Source organism: Panthera pardus, unplaced genomic scaffold (assembly GCF_024362965.1).
Source record: "Panthera pardus isolate Hobbes unplaced genomic scaffold, ASM2436296v1 HiC_scaffold_17, whole genome shotgun sequence".
Lineage (NCBI taxonomy): Eukaryota > Metazoa > Chordata > Mammalia > Carnivora > Felidae > Panthera > Panthera pardus.
The window spans coordinates 147,073,645-147,095,560 of NW_026526732.1; the positions used below are offsets into that span (position 1 = coordinate 147,073,645).

At 55.2% G+C, this 21,916-nt stretch overlaps 2 protein-coding genes and 1 pseudogene across 7 annotated transcripts; 2 read left to right on the top strand and 1 right to left on the bottom strand.

The window, feature by feature from the left end:
* Positions 1-1,583: 1,583 nt before the first annotated feature.
* LOC128777879 (U6 spliceosomal RNA) lies at positions 1,584-1,682 on the top strand (annotated as a pseudogene).
* Positions 1,683-8,261: 6,579 nt separating this feature from the next.
* SMIM29 (small integral membrane protein 29) lies at positions 8,262-10,906 on the top strand. 3 transcript variants are annotated; one of them, XM_053905121.1, is made up of 5 exons: positions 8,262-8,382; positions 9,429-9,612; positions 9,810-9,835; positions 10,156-10,261; positions 10,452-10,906. In XM_053905121.1, the coding sequence occupies exons 2-5, from the start codon at positions 9,502-9,504 to the stop codon at positions 10,515-10,517; spliced, it is 309 nt and encodes a 102-aa protein (XP_053761096.1). In that variant the 5' UTR covers positions 8,262-8,382; positions 9,429-9,501; the 3' UTR covers positions 10,518-10,906. The 3 variants fall into 3 exon arrangements, with proteins under 3 accessions (XP_053761096.1, XP_053761097.1, XP_019312352.2); XM_053905122.1 differs by having other exon boundaries at positions 10,195-10,261; XM_019456807.2 differs by having other exon boundaries at positions 9,429-9,552.
* A 184-nt stretch (positions 10,907-11,090) lies between these two features.
* On the bottom strand, positions 11,091-20,271 carry HMGA1 (high mobility group AT-hook 1). Of its 4 annotated transcripts, none has more exons than XM_019456809.2 (6): positions 20,137-20,271; positions 19,779-19,892; positions 16,300-16,445; positions 14,462-14,545; positions 13,744-13,794; positions 11,091-12,462 (listed from the first exon to the last, which is right to left on the bottom strand). In XM_019456809.2, exons 3-6 carry the CDS (start codon positions 16,399-16,401, stop codon positions 12,409-12,411), a joined length of 291 nt encoding a protein of 96 aa, XP_019312354.1. In that variant the 5' UTR covers positions 16,402-16,445; positions 19,779-19,892; positions 20,137-20,271; the 3' UTR covers positions 11,091-12,408. The 4 variants fall into 4 exon arrangements, with proteins under 4 accessions (XP_019312354.1, XP_053761099.1, XP_019312353.1 ...); XM_053905124.1 differs by having other exon boundaries at positions 11,091-12,459; positions 13,740-13,794; XM_019456808.2 differs by having other exon boundaries at positions 16,267-16,445.
* Positions 20,272-21,916: the final 1,645 nt, after the last annotated feature.

Below are 21,916 nucleotides of genomic sequence, written 5' to 3' on the forward strand. Positions count from 1 at the left end.
TTTTTGAGGAACCGCGATACATACTGATGTCTATGGCGATGATACATTTTATACTCCCAGCAGCAGTACACAAGAGTTCCAATTTCTCTACCTCGCCACCAACAGTTGTCTATTTTATGTTTTGTGTTGTTATGTTACATTTTAAGTAATGGCCATCCTAATGTGTATGAAGTTTTGACTTGTGGTTTTGGCTTGCATTTCCCTAATTAGTGATGTTGGACATCTTTTCATGTACTTATCGGCCATCTGTTATCCTCTTTAGAGAAATGGCTATTCAAGTCCTTTGTATTTTTTGATTTATTTTCAGTTAGATCATTTTTTTATTTTATTATTTATTTATTTGTTGTTGTTGTTGTTGTTGTTGTTTTTAAGTAGGCTCTACACCCATTGTGGGCCTTGAACTCATGATTCTGAGAGCAAGAGTCTCATGTTCTACTGACTGGGCCAGCCAGGCACCCTGGTTAGATCATTTTAAAATCCATCCTGGGGGTGCCTGGGTGGCTCAGTTGGTTGAGTCTCTGACTCTTGATTTCAGCTCATCCCAGGGTGAAATCCCAGGGTCGTGGGATTGATCCCAGGGTCGTGGGACTGAGCCCTGCGGGCTCCACACTGAGTGTGGAGCCTGCCTACGATTCTCTCTCTTCTGCCACTCTCTCCCCATTCGTGCTCTCTCCCTCTCTCAAAAAAAAAAAAAAAAAAAGTTTAAAAAAATCCATTCAGCCAATCTGTCTTCTTATGTGTGTAGTAAAATATACATAAAACTCACCATTAAGTATATACTTCAGTGGCATTAAGTACATTTGTAATGTATAATCATCACCAATCTCTGTCTTTTAATTGGTGAACTTAATCCGTTTACATTTAAAGTGAGTAGTGGGGTACCTGGCTAGCTCAGTGGGTAGAGATTGTGACTCTTGATCTCCAGGTCATGAGTTTGAGCCCCATGTTGGGCATAAAGCTTACTTAAAAATATGAATAAATAAAATAAGTGATTACTGATATTAAAGGATTTACTTTTGTGATAGTGTTCTTTTCTATATGTCCTTTTGTTCCCCAGTCCTTCCAATACTGCGTTCTTTTGTGTTTGATTTTTTTCTAGTGTACCATTTTGATTTCCTCTTCACTTCCTTTTCTGTATATTTCCTACTTGTTTTCTTAGTGGTTACCATGGGGATTACAGTTAATATCCTAAGATTAGTAGCTAATTTATCATCAGACACCATGAAGGCCTAAAACCAGTAGGATGATATATTTAAAGTAGTGATAGGCAGGTGCCTGGGTAGCTCGGTCGGTTAAGCATCCAACTCTTGATCTCAGCTCAGGTCTTAATCTCAGGGGTCGTAAGTTCAAGCCCCACATTGGGCTCTGCACAGGGCATGAAGCCTACTTAAAAACAAGTGGAAGGAAGGAAGGAAGGAAGGAAGAGGAAGGGAGGAAAAGGAAGGAAGGAAGGAAGGAAGGAAGGAAGGAAGGAAGGGGAAGGGAGGAAAGGGAAGGAAGGAAGGAAGGAAGGAAGGAAGGAAGGAAGGAAGGAGAAGGGAGGGAGGGAGGGAGGGAGGGAGGAAGGTAGGTATTGATAGGGTGTTCCCTATGGTGGCACATATACTAAAATTGGAATGATACACAGGAGATTAGCGTCACCCCTGCCCAAGGATAACATTCATGAAGCATTCCATATGTTGAAAGTTATGCTTACAAAAAAATAAATAAAATAAAGTACTGACAGTACTTTATGCCAATAAATCCAACAACTTAGTTGAAATGGAGGATACACGGAAAGACACAAAGTTGTCCCTAATGGCCCCTTATTAGTCTTTTATTATCTGTAAAATCTGTTGTGATGTTACTCTCTCATTCCTGATATTAATGATTTGTATTTTTTTCCGACCATTCTGGCTAGAGGTTTATCCATTTTGTTGATCTGAAGCAGCATTTAGTTTCATTTATTTTTCTCTATTTTTCTGTTTTCTATTTCATAGATTTCTGCATTGAACTTTTGTTTTCTTCTGCATACTTTGGTTTCAGGTGGAAGCTGAGGTCATTGACATGAGATCTTTCTTCCTTCTTCCTCCCTCCCTCCCTCCCTCCCTCCCTCCCTCCCTCCCTCCTCTCTCCCTCCCTCCCTCCCTCCCTCCCTCCCTCCCTCCCTTCCTTCCTTCCTTTTTTTAAAAAAGGATTTTTAGGGGGGTGCATGGGTGGCTCAGTTGGTTGAGCATCTGACTTCAGCTCAGATCATGATATCACAGCTCGTGGGTTTGAGCACCACATTGGGCTCTGTGTTGACAGCTTGGAGCCTCAAGCCTGCTTTGGATTCTGTGTGTGTCTCTCTCTGCCCCTCCCCCACTTGTGCTCCGTCTCTCTCTCTCTCAAAAAAAAAAATAAACATTAAAAAGTTTTTTGTAAGAAAAGACTTTTTTGGGGGGGGCTCCTGGGTGGCTCAGTCAGTTAAGCATCTGACTTCGACTCAGGTCATGATCTCGGGGTCCATGAGTTCAAGCCCCAAGTTGGGCTCTGTGCTGACAGCTCAGAGCCTGGAGCCTGCTTCAGATTCTGTGTCTCCCTCTCTCTCTCTCTCTGCCCCTCCCCTGCTTGCACACTCTCTCTCTCTAAGTAAATAAATGAGTCAGATGTACCTTAAAAAAAGGCATTTAGTCAAGGTGCCTGGGTGGCTCAGTTGGTTAAGCGTCTGACTCTCGGTTTTGGCCCAGGTCGTGATCTCATGGCTTCATGGGTTCTAGCCCTGAGTGAGGCTCTGCGCTGGCAGCATGGAGCCTGCTTGGAATTCTCTCTCTCCCTGTCCGCCCCTCCCCCACTCACACTACATCTGTCTCTCTCAAAATAAAGAAACAAACAAAGGCATTTAGTGCCATAAATTTCGGTAATGGAGGTGCCCCACAAATTCTGTGTTGTGTTTTCATTTTCATTCAGTTCAAAATACTTCCTATTATTAAAAAAATTTTTTTTTAATTTTATTTTTACGTAATCTCTACACCCAACATGGGGCTCGAATTTACAATCCTGAGATCAAGAGTCGCATGCTCTACCAACTGAGCCAGCCAGGTGCCACTCTAATTCTTTTTTTTTTTTTTTTTAATGTTTATTAATTTATTTTGAGAGAGAGAGAGAGAGAGAGAGAGAATGTCAAGCAGGCTCCACACCATCAGCCCAGAGCCCAACATGGGCCTCAATATCACAAACTGTGAGATCATGACCTGAGCCAAAATCAAGAGTCAGACACTTGGCTGTCTGAGCCACCCAGGCACCCCCTAATTATTTTTTGATCCAGAGGTGTGTTACTCATTTTCCAAGCATTTGGGGATTTTCCAAGTATCTTTCTGTTATTGGTTTCTTTTCTTTTTTTAGAGAGAGAGACAGCATATGCCCATGGGAGCAGGGGAGAGGAGCAGTGAGAGAAAGAGAGAGAAACTTTTTTTTTTAATGTTTATTTATTTTGAGGGAGAGAGAGAGATAGAGCTCGGATGGGGGAGGGGCAGAGAGAGAGGGAGACACAGAACCCGAAGCAGGCTCCAGGCTCTGAGCTGTCAGCACAGAGCCCAATGTGGGGCTGGAAGTCACCAACCGTGAGATCATGACGTGAGCCGAAGTCGGACGCTTAACTGACTGAGTCACCCAGGCGCCCCTCCACAGTCCACTTTTAAGTGATATTACACAACCTCATATATATCTGAATCTTACTATATTTCCATTTCTTGTCCAACCTTTATGCTATTGACATAATACATTTTGTATCACGTCTGACTCCATAATACATTTTACTTTTACGTATGTTAACTTGAATCCTTGTAAATGTGAGATTTGTTTATGGCCCAGAATGTGGTCTATCTCAGTAAATATTCTCAGTGCACAAACCCCACAATACATTATCACTTTTTATTTTTTAACACAATTCTCTTTTTAAAAGATGTAAGTAATAAGAAAAAAATGATATACTTACTCATGTAGTTATCATCACCAGAGTTCTTCATTCCTTTGGGTCGGTCCATATTTTTATTTGGTACCATTTTCTTTTTGCCTGAAGAACTTCCCTTAAAAGAAATTTTGTAGTGCAGGTCTGCTAGTGATGAATTCTTTCAGTTCTTATATATCTGAAGATGTCTTTATTTCCCCTTTATTTTGTAATCTTTGAGAGTGGGGAGGGGCAGAGAGAGAGAGGGAGAGAGAGAGGGAGAGAGAGAGAATCCCAAGCAAGCTCTGTGTTGTCCGTGCAGAGCCCGATGTGGGGCTCAAACTCACGAAAGACGAGATCATGACCTGAGCCGAAATCAAGTCGGGCACTTACTCAACTGAGCCAGGCGCCCCTCACTTTTGTTTTTGAAAGATATTTTTTATTTTAATTCCAGTATAGTTAACATAGAATATGTCAGTTTCAGGAGTACAAGATAGTGACTCAACACTTCCAAATATCACCCAGTGCTCATCCGGACAGGTGCACTCCTTAACCCCCATCACCTGTGTAACCCATCCCCCCACCCACCTGCCCTCCAGTAACCATCAGATTGTTCTCTACAGTTAAGAGTCTGTTTCTTGGTTTGTCTTTTTTCTTTTTTAAAAAAATTGTTTAATGTTTATTTGAGAGAAGAGAGAGAGTGTGAGTGGGGGAAGGGGGGAGAAAGAGGGAGACACAGAATCAGAAGCAGGCTCCAGATTCTGAGCTGTCATCACAGAGCCTGACGCGGGGCTCGAACTTGCAAACTGTGAGATCATGACCTGAGCTGAAGTCAGGCGCTTAACCGACTGAGCCACCCAGGCGCCCCTCTCTTTCTTCTTTTACTCGTTTGTTTCCTAAATTCCACATGAGTGAAATCATATATATATATTTGTCTTTCTCTGACTGACTTATTTTGCTTAGCATTATACTCTCTAGTTCCATCCATGTTGTTGCAAATGGTAAGATTTCATCCTTTTTATGGCGAAATACTATTCCATTGTATATTTATACCACATCTTCTTTATCCACTCATCTATCAGTGGACATTTGGGACATTTTTCTCTTCTTCTGGGCCTCTAATCACCATATGTTAGGCCACTTGAGATTGTCCTACAACTCCCCGATGCTCTTGTAATTTTTTTCTAGACTCTTTCTTCTGTTTCATTTTGGGTAATTTCTATTCTAATGCCTTCATGTTCATTTACCTTTTCTTCTGCAATATCTGATCTGCCATTAATCTTACCCACTGTATATTTTATTTTGGACATTGGAGACTTCATGTCTAAAAATTCAATCTGGGGCTTTTTTTTTATATCTTCCTTGTCTGCCCTTAACTTTTTGAGCATAAAGAATACAGTTATAACTGTTCTATTTTTATTTTTTAACTTTTACTGCTTATTTTTGAGAGAGACAGAGTGCAAGCAGGGGAGGGGTAGAGAGAGAGAGAGGGAGACACAGAATCCGAAGCAGGCTCCAGGCTCTGAGCTGTCAGCACAGACCCCAATGTGGGGCTTGAACTCACAAACCATGAGATCATGACCTGAGCCGAAGTCGGATGTTTAACTGAGTCACCCAGGCACCCCCAGTTATAACTGTTTTAATGTCCTCCTCAGGTCTAACATCTGTCAGTTCTGGATCAGTTTCAGTTGATTATAGATTGCGTTTTCCTGCCTCTTTGCACGTCTAAGTATTTATGAATCCATTTTTATTTATTCATTTGTTTAAGTTTATTTATTTTGAGAGGGGCAGAGGCAGTGGGGAGGGGCAGAGAGAGAGGAGAGAGAGAATCCCAAGCGGGGCTTGAACCCACAAAACCATGAGATCATGACCTGAGCCAAAACCAAGAGTCAGACTCTTAACTGACTGAGCCATTCAGGCGCCCCTTTATGGATCCATTAAAAAAATATATTTATTTATTTTTGAGGGAGAGAGAGAGAGAGAGAGAGAGAATGTGGGGGAGGGGTAGAGAGAGTTGAGGGGCAGAGAAACTGAAGCAGGCTCTGTGCTGACAGCAGGGAGCCCGCCATGGGGCTTGAAGTCACAAACCTTGAGATCACGACCTGAGCTGAAGTCGGATGCCTAACAGACTGAGCCACCCACGTGCCCTTTAATCCATTTTTTTAAATGGATGCCACACAGTATGAATGTTACCTCGCTGGGGGCTGGGTAGTTTTGCATTCCTATAAATCTTCTTGCGTTTTGTCCTGGAATGAGTTTATATTACTTGCCAACATTTTGATCTTTCCAAAGGTTGCTTTTATGATTTGTTAGGTGGGTCCAGAGTAGGGGGACACAAGGATGAGCAAAGCATCAGTGGAAGGGGATACATAAGCCTAGGCACTCCCCGTAGCAACACGGGTAAGGGAACACGCAAAACTTGATCAGGGTGGCACAGTGCAGCCTCAGCTCTGCCCTCTCTCTCCCCTTCCTGAGGTAGCAGCAGCGTGAAGAGAGCAGAGAGGGCTGCAGTATTCCCCGGCTGGGCTTGGGGGTACCCAAGGGATTTCTAAAGCCTTATCACTAGAACAAATCGGGCTTCAAATCATTTGTAAATTGGGGCCACCCCCACCTGCCCTGCCTAGCTCAGAACGGTGTTCTGTCCTGGCGGGAAGGGAAACGTGCTGAGTTTCTGACACTGAGACCCCGACATACTGGCTTAGCCAGTTGACCACTAAGCCCACTCCTAGAGGGCCCTCGAGATATGTGGTCAGAAGCTGTGGGGATGAGGACAAAAGCTGGGTATGTGAGCAGCCAAAGGGGTCTGAGTTCTCAAACTAATTATTTGCTCCTAACCTTGCAAGATGAGGCAAGCCCAGGGCATCTGGGTGGCTCAGTCGATTTAAGCATATATTAAAAAATACATATATAGGAAGCAAGTCCTGCCTGGGGAGGTGGTTTCCTCCGTCTGCCCTCACCTCTGATAGAAGCCTGGGATGGGTGGTCTCCTTACTCTCCAGACTCAAAAGCCTGAGAAACACCAGGGAATCCACCCGGAGCCTCCAGACCTGGGCATTTCTGTCATTCCTTTCCTTTTATCTCTGATTTCCCACCAGTCAGATGATGGTGTCTGAAGGCAAGAGGCCAGAGTTCTCAACTGCCCTCTGGTTCTCCGTTGGGTCATCTCTGCATCAGACCCGCCCTTATCCAACCTCCTTCGGAAGGGCCTGAGGAAACTGGCCAGACCAGACCAAGTGGCTCAACCATGTCCACGCCACTGGCTGTCTCTGGCAAGAATAAGCCGATCCAGCTTATTCCTGTATCTCCAGTAGCACCCAAGGACCCTGGAGGGCCTCAGCCTCGTTCAGCTCCCACAACTTTTGTGTTCTTGGGTGGCTTCCATCACCTGCCAGTCTGGAGTTTTCCTAATCGTGTGTAATGGGCTGGGGGGGGGGGGGTCTGGTACAAAACTACACATACCTACCTGAGGTAATTGTAGATTCACATGCAGTTGTAAGAAATAATAGAGCTCCCTTATACGCTTTGCCTAGCTTCCCCCAGTGCTAACTTTTGCAAAACTATAGTGGAAGATCACAACCAGGATACTGATATCGGTAAAATCCATCCACCTTATTCACATTTCTCCAGTGCGTGACATTGTAACTAACAGACCACGAAAGCTTTCAAATTCACCGGTGTCGCGAGTTGCTTGTGACCCAGGGGGACTGCACCGCGCTGCTCCACCCGTGCCCCTGCAAACCACGAAAAGGTTAACGGGGCTTTTAACAGGGCATCGCATGTCATCGGTTAATCCGCACACCAGCCTGTTTTACAGACGTTAAGACTGAGGCGCAGAGAAGGGTGGGTGGGTAAGTGGGCCCAGGTCCCACGGCCGCGCAGGACCTAAGCCGGGCTTGTCTACTCTATCTACCCTCTGAGCACAGCCTAGGGGGCCACTAGGAGGCTTGGAAGGCTAAATAAACATAATGGAGACCTTGTGGGCCTGGGGCAGGGTCCGGTCGTGAAGGGAAGAGCAGCCAGCCGCCCCACGCCGCGGCTTGGCCCTACACCGGAGCTCCACCCAGAAGCCTGAGCAAACCGGACGTCACACCTTCCCTGGCCACCTGAGCTCCCCGGCGGGGTCGCTCGGCTGGGGTCCCGCCCCGGGGGACGCCGGGAAGCGGCCCCGGCCCCGCCCCGTCCCTCCCCTCCCCGCGCACTCTCCTCCCCCTTCTGCGCAGCCCTCGGCTGCCCTCTGCTGCCGCGGGGTGGACCCTGCAACCCGGGCCGTCCCCGCCTTCGCACTGCGCACCCCCAGCCTCCGGATTGGCCGCTCCAGCCGTCTCCCGGCCGTCCGCCTTCGGCCACTGGATTGGCTGCGCCCCTGTAGTGAAGCCCCGCCCATTTCCCCGGGTCCTTTGATCACGCGCCTGCCGGCTCTTCCGGGGCCTGGGAGCCAACCGAGGGCGTTCCTGTCCGGGCTACAGCGGCGGGAGGTAAGGCATGAACGGGTTGGATGGGCTGCAGAGCGCCCGGACGGGTCCATGCCTCGGGGTGCCGGGATTCTAGGATTCCTGGGCCCCTCTGCGCACCGCTCCCCAAACCTCCCTCCCTCCCCCGGCCTGAGCCGCCCAGCGAGTGGGAACTACCTCCCACTCGCCGATGCTGGTCCGCATCCCCGGAGCGGCCTGACACTCGCCCCACCTCGGCACGTCCCCTCGACTGTGGGACGGTGTGCATGCGACTGGGCAAGCTCGGTGCCCCGACGGACACCGGGACGGGTAGTTCGTACCTTGCCCTCCGATGGAGACCCAGGCGAAGCGGGGTCAGGGACGTTGGGGTCTGCGTGCAAGAGCCTATGGACAATCTCCTTGCATCTGTTGATGGGAGCTGACCCTGTCACCTCCCGCCTGTCAGCCCTCGCTAAGAGGGGAGGGACCTGGGCGGAGCCCCGGGTGGGGACCAGAGGGAGGTGACATCACCTCACAGATACAGTCCAGCCCTGCCCACTTGTGTCCACCCTGGCACATGAGACCAATGGGGGGAGAGGCTATCCAGGCTGTATGTCTGCAGTCACACCGGGGACAGGGAGGGCACAGGGAGAGCCCATAGTCTAAAATGTGGGGACTGGACCAGGACGGAGGCAGTCTCCTTCAGATGCTCCTCCCTCACCCCCTAGGCCACAGTGCAGGACCAAATCTCCCCTTTGTGCTCCACTGGATAGGTGCTGGCAGCCCAGCGTCCCAGGAGGTGGGAGCAGGACCTGGGAACCTGTGTCTAAGCTTTTCCCAGTTGAGATGTGCAAACGTTGGCCACCCCGAGCTGGGCCACACCCTGATTTGGGGGGTAGGAGCCGAGCGGGACTCTGGGCCTCCCCTCGATGCCCTCCAAACCCAGGATTTGCTGAGAGTCACTGGAGGGTTAAACCCAGCACCCTGACCTGGAGGATCCCTTGTCCCGGTGCCTGACCTAAGTTGTGATACATCGCTCTTGGGGAGGGATCCAGAGCTTGAAATTGATAACCTCCCTTCCTCCTCCCCAGGGAGCCCAGTGGAGGCGCCCTCCCGAGGCACTACTGCCCATGCTGACTACCCAGCCCTCCGGCTGCCGATGTCATGAGTAACACTACAGTGCCCAATGTCCCTCAGGCCAACAGCGACTCCATGGTGGGCTATGTGTTGGGGCCTTTCTTCCTCATCACCCTGGTCGGGGTGGTGGTGGCTGTGGTAAGGAGCCCCCACATCCACACATATACACCCACACCTTTGCTAAGGCACGGCTGGGTGGGCCTGAGCCAGCCTGCACACATCGTCTCAGCTGTCCTGCTGTTTTGGGAGTGGAGGGGGTAGAGGTGGGTCCCTCTCGCTTGTGGGCCATCCTGGGCTCGCTCAGCAGCCTCCACAGTGCTGTGTCTCTGTTACAGGTAATGTATGTCCAGAAGAAAAAGCGGTGAGTGTCCCTGCCCTGTTACCTCTCCTGCATTCTGCTTCAGTTTCTTCCCTTGGGATCTGGGTTCCTCTGCCTACGCGTTGAGATGCCCCTCAGCCATCCTTCTACAAGCTCGAAATTCCCTACACCCCATTGTTAGGTTTTTCTGCCCACGTGCGGCTTACCCACCAGAGAGGGGCCCCTTGTAGATTCGGGCATGGATGCTTAGAACCTTTGTGTGCCCCTAAAGGCACCCACTGCAAGTGCCCCTGCCTTGGACAGTCAGGTGTTTGAAGGGAGTGGGCACCCCCCTGGGCTGAGCCCCCTCCCCTGCTCCCCAGAGTGGACCGGCTTCGCCATCACCTGCTCCCCATGTACAGCTACGACCCTGCTGAGGAGCTACATGAGGCTGAGCAGGAGCTACTGTCTGATGTGGGAGACCCCAAGGTGAGCACTCCGGGGGCAGGGACAATCAGCAGAGGTCCGTGTTCTCACCCATACTCCCCCTGAAACAAGAACTTGCTTCTGCCCTCGGCCCTCCCCATTTGGGGCCGCCACCAGTGTGGGGTGCCCCGGAGGCTGTGTCGTGGCCTCTGCCCTGGAACCCAGCCTGGTGGCATGATCTCTTCCCTCACAGGTGGTACACGGCTGGCAGAGTGGCTTCCAGCACAAGCGGATGCCCTTGCTGGATGTCAAGACCTAACCTGACCCCCTTGCCCTGATCTCCAGAACCATGGGGTCTTGGGAGTGCCCAGGGCCTGCAGCCTGCTGCTTGCCTTCCCATTTGCACTCACCCAGCTCCCCCTGCTGGGTACCGGGTCTCCTCTCCTCCCATCCATACCCAGTAGCACCTCACAACCGACCCTCCCCGCCCCCCTTCCGGCCTTCAGGCCTTCAGGCCTTTGTGGGCTGAGCCTACCATCCACTCCCAAGGGGCTAATAACACAAGTTTTTCCTTCTGGGGTGGAAGGGTGGTTGGAGACCGTTTTCTCTGAGCCCTCCCCTACTCGGCTTTGGATTGGTTTCCATGGTGACAAGGCCTAATGTATAGTATTCAGTATATATATTTTGTAAATAAATGTTTTGTGGCTAGGGGTGTGGTCGATTTCTTCGAGAGGCTTAAGTTACCCTTCCCTGGAGCTAATGCTTGTCCTCCCCCCCCCCCCCCCGCCCCGCCCCCCGCAGCCTGAAGAGCACCTTGAAAGCCACCCCCAACAACTAGATCCTTAGTTTCCAGCCTTCCTACCCCAGGTGCCCACCACAGAGAAGACTCCAGTCCAGAAAAGGATATTTTTTTATTCAAGTAACTGCAAATAGGAAACCAGATGGGGGGGCCCCAGGCTGGGACAAATAATGGCTACCTCCTCCCCGACAGAACAGGGGGAAAAGGTGGCCCCTACACCCTTGTCGGTCAATACAGGCCCCCCCCACTCCTCACTCTGCTGCAGCATCCTAGGGGCAGGGCCCCCACCTTCCCTGGGACTGGGGTGGTCGGTAACCCAGCCTGCTCTGCCCCAGGCCCCTTCCCCTAAGAGCATCTTGGAGGAGGGGGATGTGGGCAGAACAGGAGGAGGCAATGAGGATGAACATTTGGCGCTGGTCGCAGCAGCAATGACGGATGTCTAAGAATGGAAACATTGAACAAAAACAACACAACTGTCCAGAGGTAGTTTGTGAACAGAGGAAAGATGGAACCAGAACCTTGGGGGGTGGGGAGGAGCAGAAGGGTGGGAGTGGGCAAGGCTAGCTCCTTGTTATTAGTGCCCCGTGTGAGGAAAGGGGAAACTGAGGCCTAGGGTAGAAGCGGAGAGGGTTGGGCAGTGGCTCCAGCCCACCTTAGGTGGCTGCCACAGGGAACCTGGGCCTCCTGGATAAAGGGTGACCGAATTTCCCTCACTGCAATAGATTCCAGGGTGGCGGTGAGGTGGGCTGGAGCCCGTTTGGAGAGGGTAGGGGGCTCAGACCCCTCCTGCCTTCCTTCCCGTGCCCCAAACGGGGCTGTCCGACCTCGAGCAAGGACTAAGCAAGGTGGGAAGGAAGAAAAGTGGGCGTGAGCCACACCTGGTGAGACACAGGCTGGGTGGGCGCATCTTGGGGCTGAGCACCCCTCCCCACTGGCCGTACCTGCTGCTGCCAGTGCTGTGGAGTGGGGCAGATCAGAATGAGATGGGGCATGGCCCCTTTTAAGGCCAGGGGAGCCCTCCCAGGCCCCTTAGTGGGAAGCCAGAAGGAAGAGTGGGGAAGCAGAGGGGACCCCCATACCAAGAGCCCAGTCAGCAATGTCCCCAACCACTGAGCGTGGGGACGCAGCAGGGGCAGGGTGCGGCGAGGCGGGAAGTCGGCTTTGTCTGGAAGGGCAAATGTGCGCATGGGTGAGGGGTCGCTGGAAACCTAGACCAAAGGAAACTGCTCCCCACTCAGGCCTTGGGGCCCCGCAGCGGCTGGTGTGCTGTGTAGTGTGGTGGTGAGGGCACAGGTAGGTGGCGGTGACGCGTGGGCCTGGGGGGAGGGGCGGGGGCGGTGGGAGCGGAGCGGAGCTGTCCAGTCCCAGAAGGAAACTGCTCCCCGGTGAAGGAGCAGGCGGCACGGCGCGGTCACTGCTCCTCCTCGGAGGACTCCTGCGAGATGCCCTCTTCTTCCTCCTTCTCCTGTGAGGTGGGCAGGGCAGTCAGCAAGAGTGCCAGGTCTGCCCCCCTCCCACTCAGGGGGGAAAGGGCACAGGCCAAGATTGCCCCCACCCCTCTCTGTGCTCCCTGGCTCTCCAGAAGGGGGATGAGTCAGGGCTGAGTGTGTGAGTGACTCAGCAACCTCCACGGCCCAGTTTCATTCATAAAAAAGGAAGAATTTAAAGGGAGGGAAAAAACCCACACACACGCCGCTCTCACACAGAGCCAGCCCTCCTTGGCCCTGGGGCCCGTGGTGGGTGCAGGGTGGGGGGACCCGCACAGCTCAGTGCAGCCCTGAGCTCCAGGCAGTGAGGAAGTCACTACCGGGCTTTCTGAAGGAGGGGAAGGGAGAGGGGGCCAGGGAGAGGACCGAGGAAGGTGCGGCTGCAGGGTGCGTGAGCCCCCCCTGCTGGGTGCAGTGCAGGGGAACCAGGTGGCCTTGGCCCGCAGGGGCAGCTGCTGGGCTGGGGAGCTGGGCCGCTGACTGACCCCAGGCCAGGGCGGGGAGGAAGGGGAAGTGTGTGCCGCCGGGGCTCACTCACTGGGCGGGAATGTCGGGACACCACACGGGCCTGCGGCCCCCGTGCCAGGCACAAACTCCAAAACAACTTGTTTCCTGTTACTCACTCCTGGGGCCCAGCCAGCACCCTCTGACCCCCCTCCTCACCCTGGTGGTGGCTCAGCTCGAGGAATGAAGGCCTCAGGGAGTTCAGGGAGCAGGTTTGGGGTAGAAAAGGGCCAGGAAGATCAAGGCTGGGGTGGCCGTAACTTCAGTGTAGGCCCTAGGGGCAGCCTCCAGACTCAGGCCACCTTCTTCCATTAGCAGCTATTTGTGGGGGACTCAGAAATGGACAGGTGGAGGACAAACCTCACCCTATGCCCAGGTACCACTCTTTCCTCATTTCTACTGGTGGGGGGCCGGGGGGACTAGATGGCCCCCAAGTTCTCCCTAAAAGTTGAGTCTGTTCTAGTAGAGGAAGGAGAGGCGGCCCCACCCCCCCCCCACCAGGGCGGGGGTCTAGTCTGGTTTGTACCTGGGACCCCTTACTGCTATGGACACAGCCCTTTAAAAGCCCTGGGCTGGGTGCCAGGACCCAGAATCCCTTTCCCTCTCTAGGCCTGGATAGAGGGATGATGTCCCACCATGCCCGGCTCTGGTCAGCCAGAGCCGTCTTTCCACGGTGAGTGCCCAGGAGGAACAGGCATCACCCAACCTCAACACCCTCCCCAGAAAAACCAAACCACCGCTGTCCCTTCACCTACCAGTTTTTTGGGTCTGCCCCTTGGTTTCCTCCCTGGAGTTGTGGTAGTTTTCTAGATGGTCCGAGAAAAGATCCACTAAGTCAAAAATGTTCCTGACAGTGCTCCCCCAAATGACCAAGGGCCCCGATGGTGAGGGAGAGCAGGGAGGAGCAGAACTACGTACCTCTGCTCAGGGCGGCCCAGGACTGTCACCCCGGCAGGCCCACCCGAGTCCAGCTGGTGATGACTGGCCAGCCACACTGCCCACCCCCCCCAATATACACACACGCCCCCCACTCCCTCCTCCACCCATGACTCAGAGGATATGAGTCGTGTCTCAGAAAAAATAAAATAAAAAACAAAACAACTGCTCCGAGAGGCTGATGCCACTGTGAATCTGGCCTTCCCTGCTTAACCCCACTCCCTCGGGACCCAGGGGACCCTGGAATGGAAGGAAGCACTCTCAGCCCAGGGACTGGTGCTGCTGTCCCTTCGCTCTTCCTGACTCTCCCTTCTCCGGACGAGGAAAGCCGCAGGACTTCTGACCTGACTTCCCCATTGTCCTGGGCAGGACCAAGTCCCCGGAAGGAAGACCTCGATCATCACCCTGCTTTCCCCCAATTCGCAAAGACTCCCCCTGCCACCCATATGCCAGGGAAGAGGGGGCAGGGTACAGGCCCTTCCCAGAGCCCCCCACAGCCGTGGCCACGGGGACAGGGCCCTCCTCCTTCGTCCTTACCCGGGTCTTGGCAGCACCCTTGTTTTTGCTCCCCTTTGGTCGGCCCCGAGGTCTCTTAGGTGTTGGCACTTCGCTGGGTTCCTTCTGCAAAGACAAATGGGGTCATCATGGACACAGATGCCACCTGTCCTGCCCCTTTCAAAAGACACAGCTCTCTCCCGTGCCCCAGCAAGACTGAGTCAGCAAGCCATCACCCCGACCCAGAAATCCACAGGAACCATGGCGGGCAAGCCCTCGTGATGCAGGTTCTGACTTTGACCGTCTTTCGCAAAGCCCCTCCCATGCTGCCCTATGACAACCAAGTGACAAGAAACCAGAAAAGGGAAAGGTGTCACCGGAGAAGAAAGACACTGTCAGGGAGCTCTGCCACCGAAGGGCTCTAAGCTCTTGGGCAAGACACAGAATGCCTGGGCCTCAGTTTCCTCAACTGTAAATGGTGACCACACTCACCTCACGAGGCATCACGAATAGTAAAGGAAGGATGTGGGAATGTCTAGCACTGGGCCAAGACTGCTGCCCACCCCCTCAGACGACACAGGCTGGAGACTGTGGAGGACGCAGAAGGGGAAAGGAGGCCCCGCGACAGTGGAGGGAGCCTCCAGCCTCCACCTGCAAACTGCACTCCCTCTAGGCTGCCTCCCAGAGCAGGAATGATGCCCAGATGTCAGAAACAGAGATCCTGGCCATGGTTGCCGCTGAAATTTTAATAAGCCTGACAGGATAAAAAAGCTGCTGCATAATGCATAGAAGCTGGGCAGTAAAGGCAGGTCAGCTATGGTTTCGGGGGGACTGCCCATAGGCTGTTTAGAACTATGGTCCAGTAGCCCAACACTCCTTCTCGGACACCCCCCTGTGGACCCCAGCTAACTGGCTCCAGGTGGAGACCAAGGGAACCAGACTGACTTCCCTCCACACATTGTGGCCTCTGAAAGAGGCAGCTGAATCCCACCACTCAGACATCCCACGGCTCATTATCTCCCTAAAGAGTCAGTACAGACAGCACTCTTCAACCTACAGATGCGGAAGCCGAGGCCCACGGTATAAAGGGCAAGGGTTGCCCTCAATCCCTTTCCTCTTCCTGGGGAAAGGGAAGTGAGCTGGGCCTCACCAGTTACTGCCCCTGTGAGAGAATCCAGGATCTCCACCACAGGGCAGGGGGCCCCCAAAAGGCCAAGCTGGCCTTCTAACCCCGGGAGACCTCAGCAGGGGACAGCACCAGGGTTGAGGGTTACTCTCTCACCAACTCCCCCACATTTTCAAGTTCTTGGGCTTCAGTTTTCCTTTTACAGAGCCAGAGCCTGGCCTAGGGCCACTCTAAGGGAGGCCCATGGATAGATGCTGGCCCAGGATTTTTTTGTTACAGGCCTGGGATGAGGAAGTACAGAAATTGACAGGTATTCGTAAACTTTCACAGCCAATTGACAGAATAGTCTGTACAACGAAATCTCGGGACTGAAAACGTGAACTTCTATATACACGTAACTCCTCTTTTCTGTGTTTTATCAACGCATTGGTCCACAACAGACTGGAAGTCAAGGGTGGGTACTTCACCAGAGTGCGAGCTCTCGCCTGTGTGACTGCAAGGTCGCTTCTGGCTTGGATCGGCCGGCAAGGGCTCAGAGTTCACTCAGATTCCTCAGCCCCCACTTCTCTCCTGGGGTCTCAGCAACGGGCCAGGGTGGGCATGCGCTGGGTGCATGTTGGAGGACACACACTGAGCAAGGATCCTGCACCCCTCTTCCAGTTTTCACTTGGCACCTCCCTAGCCCAAAGGGGTAAACCGAGGCAAAGGTTCGGACACCCACCTGACTCCCTACCAGCGCCGTCCCGGGACTCACCGGAGGCTGCTTGCGCGGCCTGCCCCGACCCCGCTTCTCAGTGCCGTCCTTTTCCTGCTTGGAGGCCAAGGGCTGGCTGGACTTCGAGCTCGACTCGCTCATCTTCCCTTCTCTCTGGAGCAGGTGGAGGAGCGATGGCTGGGATGCTAGGAAAGCAGGAGAAGTCGTTTTAAACACAACATTTTGCTTCGGCCACCTCCTACCCCCTTTACCACTCCCACCTTCAAGGTGGCCTGCCTGTAGGACCCTGCCTGCTCCCAGGGATCCAGGATCCCCACCCTGCTTAGGCTGGTGGGGGTGGGGGTCCGCCCAGCCCAGCATGTTGCTACAGGGTGGGGTAGAGCCGTTGGCTCTAATCAGCTCCTTATCTCCTGCTCAGAAGGGCGCTTTGTTGTCCTGCCACCCCCACAGGGCCCAGGCCCAAGAGGCACAGCAGGCTCAGATGTGGCTGTGGGTGAGGTCACCAGGGCAAAGGTGTGGATGAGGTGGGGGGATCCTCACACCGCCGGGGGTCCCTTCTCTAGCCAGCCGCCCTTTCTCTTAAGAGAAAGCCAAGCCTGAGTGGCCCACAGGCAACAAGGGAGGAAAGGTAAGCAGAGAATAAGCCTTGGGCTTCCATCTGGCAGCCGTGGGCATCAGTCCCTGGCCCACCTGCCTTGGCCCAAGCCTCGGGACCAGGCGCTACCAGGGCCAAGCTTGATACTCTGTACCAATCGCCCAGCCAGGGATGGTGCCTACCCCACTAGTTCTCTCTGTTCTCTCTCCGGATAGAGCCTTGGGGACTCAAGGATGGGAAGTCTGGGAAGGGGAAGTGGGCTGAAATCACACGGGGGCGGAAAAGAAACCTAAAGCTGAAAGGTGGGTCTCCTCTTCCACCCCCGTCCACCTGGAGCCAAATGAGATTGTCCCCTTTGATGCCTGCTTTCAGGAGGGGCAGGAATTCTGCACTGAGATGGATCCTTCGGAACAGATGCTAGCTGCCCTCCCCCATGCCCCACTCCCCCAGCCTGGGCAGAGCTGGTCGTCAGTCCTCCAAAGCTTCTTGGTTCTCTTCTAGCATCTTTCCTCTTCTTATATACAGGCCGTTTTGTGTTTAATCAGCCCCACCAATTTTCAGCTTACCTAAAACTTCCCACTGCTTGCAGCATTTGCCCCCTTTATCTGGGAGCCTCTTCCAGAAGCTTAAAAGACAGTGAGGGTGCTCCACCCCGTCTGTCTTCCCAGTTAAAGATACTCAACCTGGGAGACCTATGGCTCTACACCTTCCTGGTAACCAATCCCTGGTTGCACTTGGCAAAGGGTGGGCCCAAGCAGCCTCAGTTCTAAAAGACCTGCAATCTGTAAAATGGGGGTAATGGTAAGACATCCACCTCAACCGCCTGCTTCTCCAGACTGACGCAAGATCAAACCAGATGATGGTTGAAATGTCTAAACAATGGGAAATCTCACTCCAATCAAAACGAAAACTAGAACATTTGAAAATGACTTCTCTTTCCCTTTTTCCGATTTTCAGACAATTTCCAATTTTAACTCGATGAGGGCGGGGAGGAAATGTTTTTTGCAAACTAGGGACTTTTGGAGGACTGGAGGCCCCCATCCCCAAGCATCAAGATTCTCCAGACGGCGAGACTTTGTCTGGTAATTATTCTATTTTATAATATTTCAGACTTGAAGACCCTTTTAAACAAGGTGGTTGGTGATTTATCCTGCTCCGTCATTAGTGGCTTGGCCTGCTCTGTAATTACAGGCAGTGATTAGAATCTTATATTACACCACAGGTTCCCCTTCAAACTAAACATCAAAATTAATCAGCCTAAATGAGTGCTGACCTCACATGAGGTCTGTTGAAGGCCCCCTCACAGAGGGGGTTCCAGTTGGGCCAAGCCAGCCCCTAATCCCAGAAAGCCTGGGCCCAGCAGGCCTGGGAATCCTGGTGGGTCTCTGGGGGAAGTTCTTGCATCATCTGGTGCTTCCCCCCACTTTTTGCTACTGGGGACCCTTTAATCCATTCTCCAATCACCCCCCTCCCAATCCAGGCCTCCAGGAACTGAATGAAGGCCTGAGGCCCTCTCTGGTGAGACCAACAAATGCTTGTCTCTTCCACCTGTTTCTGAAAATCAGAGGCCTAGCTGGGCGAAGCCATGTTTAGGGCCCGACCTCAATCCTTCAGTTTGTAATAAGCCTTTCTGGGCCTCAAGCTTGTCCCTCTCCATACACCGGGCACGCAATGTGTATTCCTCAAAGGCTTAGGGAATCTACAAGAACGACCCTAGGAAATCCTCATGGCACTCCCTTGTTTTCTGGAAAAAAAAAGTAGCCCAGAGAGGCCTGAAGAGTTGTCCAAGGTCACACAGCAAGTAGGCAAGCAGGATACAGTAGGTTCCTGGCGACCCCTCTAGCCCGCCACTTTCCCTACCCGCCTAGAGAATGATTAAGTCCCTGTCGCCCCCTGTTCCAGACCCGGCCCCAGGGTGACTCTGCAAGTGTCTGCGCCGGGCCGTTGCAGGTCGGCCGGCGGGACTAGGGGCCAGAGCGCACGGGGGGAGGGGCACAGGCTGCTCTTGCAGGCGCGGGAAACTGGTGCACCCCGACCGCATGCACCGCCACGCGGGTGCACCCGGCCCCACTTCCTGCCAGAGGGGGCACCCAAGCCCGCCTTGGGGCAGGAAACCTGGCGCGCGCGGGCGCGGGGCAGAGGAAGAAAGACACCTCCCTCCGCGCCCTCCCCGCAAAATAAAGCCCCAGAAAAAAAAAAAAAAAAAAATGAAACGGGGAGTCAAAGGGACTAGTTCCAACAGAGCCCTGCAAAGCAGAGAAACCTGTTTGTGGGGGCGGAGGGCAGGCCCGGCCCTGGGGGCTGAAGAGGCGCGGGCCGGGCCAGAGGTGGGGTCCGGGTGAAGCCCCAAACCCAGGCCCGCGATTCGGCCTCATCTGCGTGGGGGGGGGGGGGGGGCACCAGGAAAAAGGCCGAGCGGGAACGGGGCCGAATTGCGGGGTTCCTGCCCATCCCCCTCACTTCTAGAACTTCCCCAGGCTGCGGGGGGCGCCCGGCCCCCCACCCGCCTGCGGCGCCGCAGCCTGTTCCTCTCCCCGCCCCCCACACCCCGGGCCCCGGCTCGGGCTCCGGCGGGAGCGGCGGCCGCGCGAGGTGCACCGGGCTCCGCCGGGTGCACAACTCGCGCTCGCCGCAGCCGCGCGCCCCCTCCCCCACCGCGCGCCTTTCCCGGGTCCCCGCCCCCCGCAGGGCGCCCGCGGCGCGGGGGAAGGGGTGCGGGCGCCCTCCCCGCGCCGCCGGGCCCCGCCGCCCGCCCCCGCGCCGCGCGGCCCTCCCCCGCCGGCGGCTCGCGCAGCCCCGGCCTGGGAATAAAGCCGGAGGCGCGCGCTGCAGCCCTGGGCGGCTTGCAGGAGGGGCGGCGTGCAGGCGGGGGCGCGGGCGCCCCCCTCCGCCGCCGCCGCCGCGGGCCCCGGGGACGACTCACCGCGAGCTCGGCCGCCGGCCTGCGGTGCGCGCTCCGGGCTGCCGGGAGCGACGGTGCTGGGCGCTGAAGACCGGCCTGGCTCCGCCGCCGCCGCCGCTGGTAGCAAATGCGGATCTGAAACCGGGAGAGAGAGCAGAGGCGCTCAGAGACCGCCGCCGCCGCGTGCTCGCCGCCCAGGCCCCCACGGGGTATTTATCTGTCACATCCAGGCGGGGGGACAAAAATATTCACCCTCCCCCGAAGGATGGCGAGGGGCAGGAAGCTAGGCACGGCCCGTGCGCGGCCTCAATAAATAAATAATTTAATTAAATGATAGATATAAAAAAAAAAGAAGCCACCGGAGGGGCCGCGAACTCACGCCTTCTTGGAGCCGCGCCAGCGCCAGAAATAGCCCGGGCTCGGAGTCCCAATTAGAGGAGCGCAGCCCCGGCTCAGGGGAGCTTAAAAAGAGCGACCCAGGGGCAGGGGGGACGGGCCCGCCCGCGCCAGCCGTGTCACTGTGGGGGGCGGGGCCATGCAAATGAGCCCGGGGATTTAAAAGGGCGGCCGCCCGCCAGCCGCCGCCGCCGCGCGGGTGGGTGCTGACTACGGGGAGGGGCGTGCGGTGCCGGGTGCCTGGGGGCGGGCGCGCGGGAGGCCTGGGCTGGGAATCCGAGGCGACGGCCCACTCCCCACTGTCCCGGGCCGGGAGACACGGGAAGGTGCACAGAGGGATCACCAGGGAGCTTTTCGCGGGGGAGGGGGAGGAGGGCATCTTTACATCCAGCAAGGGGGTCCCCGGGAGAGTCACCTCTAGGGGCCTTCCGGGCGTGTGGGCCTGACGCCCGCGGGGCGCGTTGGATGTGGGCGGGCGTTCGTGCCTGCGGGGTCCGCGCGGGCGGGAGGGGGTGGAGAGAAACGCGCCTGTGAGAGAATTCCGCGGCCTACCCGCCGCCCCCTGCGCCCAGATACACGGCTCGTAGATTTCCCCTGGGCGGACAGGTGTCAGCATGTGCATTTTAGTGCCAACGTGCGTGTGGCTGACTGGTGAAATTCGAGTCTTGTGAAATTCAAACGTGAAACTTGTGAAATCCAGACTTTTCGTTTATTAATGGCCGCGAGTGAGCCGTAATCAAGGTGCAGCCTCCAAAGGAAACAAACGATTGGCTCGCTTGCAGGTAAACCTGAGGGAGGCTTCATTCCTTTAGGTGACTCGGATGATGTTTTGGAGACGTGCGTTTCCACTTTGTGACTTGGTCCTCTCCGCTGTGACTTTTAAGAAAAATAAGAAAGCGTGAATCAGTGGTCGCCTGGAAGCACTTTGAGGGCAGGGACTGGGTCTACGCAAGCCATACCCGCCACGCTTGGCCCGCCCGGCGCCAGGCGCAACAAAGACTTGTTGCACGTAGAAGAAGGAAGCCAAAGTGAAAAGATGGCGGGGAGGGCGGTGGGAGAAGAAAGGGCGCTGTCAGAGCGGCGCGCCCTGCAGGCCGGGCCCGGGGCCTTCTCGGGCGCACCTCCCCGCCCCTCGTCCCTGAGGCGGCCTTCCACACCTCCCGTGATGCAGGGAAATGCAATGCGGCCCAGTGACACACGGCTGTGACTCATGTTTTTCTTTGCTCCCCTTCTTCCTCCCCGGCCGGCCGAGGCCCCGGCCCAGCCCCCTCCTCAGGGGGCGAGCCGCCGATGGAGGGGGGACGCCAGGAAAACCCTGAGCCCGGAGTGGAGGCGGGGTGGGGAACCGGAGGGGCCGGGCCTCCTACTTTCAGGAATGTTTCAGGAATGTTTCCGGTGGGGGTGGGGAGCAGAGCCGGGAGTGGGCCCAGCCCCCACCCGGGGCGGCGGGCTGGCGCTCCGGGCCGGGGGCAGCACGTGCTCGGCCGGGTGGGGGCGGGGGCGCCCGGGCGGGAAGGCGCTGGGGGCCCTCGGAGCGCGTTCAAAGAGGAGGGCGCGGGCCTGGGGCCGGCCGGGGCTGGGGGTGGGCCGGGAGGCCGCCCTCCAAGCGCTGGCTCCCCGCCCCGCGCCCAGGTGAAACGCAGTTCCTGCGAAGTGCCCAGGCTGCCCCTGGAGGGGAGAGGAAGTCACCGAAGGGCGGCCGGAGGGGAGAGGAGGGTGGAGGGGAAAGCCAGGGAGAGGCTGGGGGAGGGGCGGCCTGCCCC

What these genes read in the sequence shown, in the direction of transcription:
- SMIM29 (XM_053905121.1), top strand. Translation starts at nt 9,502, where the DNA reads ATGAGTAACACTACAGTGCCCAATGTCCCTCAGGCCAACAGCGACTCC. An exon ending in TCGGGGTGGTGGTGGCTGTG is followed by an intron (nt 9,613 to 9,809) that starts GTAAGGAGCCCC and finishes TCTCTGTTACAG; the next exon opens with GTAATGTATGTCCAGAAGAA. An exon ending in CTGATGTGGGAGACCCCAAG is followed by an intron (nt 10,262 to 10,451) that starts GTGAGCACTCCG and finishes CTTCCCTCACAG; the next exon opens with GTGGTACACGGCTGGCAGAG.
- HMGA1 (XM_053905123.1), bottom strand. Translation starts at nt 16,401, where the DNA reads ATGAGCGAGTCGAGCTCGAAGTCCAGCCAGCCCTTGGCCTCCAAGCAG. An exon ending in AGGGTGCTGCCAAGACCCGG is followed by an intron (nt 13,795 to 14,461) that starts GTAAGGACGAAG and finishes CGGACCATCTAG; the next exon opens with AAAACTACCACAACTCCAGG. An exon ending in CAGACCCAAAAAACTGGTAG is followed by an intron (nt 12,460 to 13,739) that starts GTGAAGGGACAG and finishes ACCTCACAGGAG; the next exon opens with AAGGAGGAAGAAGAGGGCAT.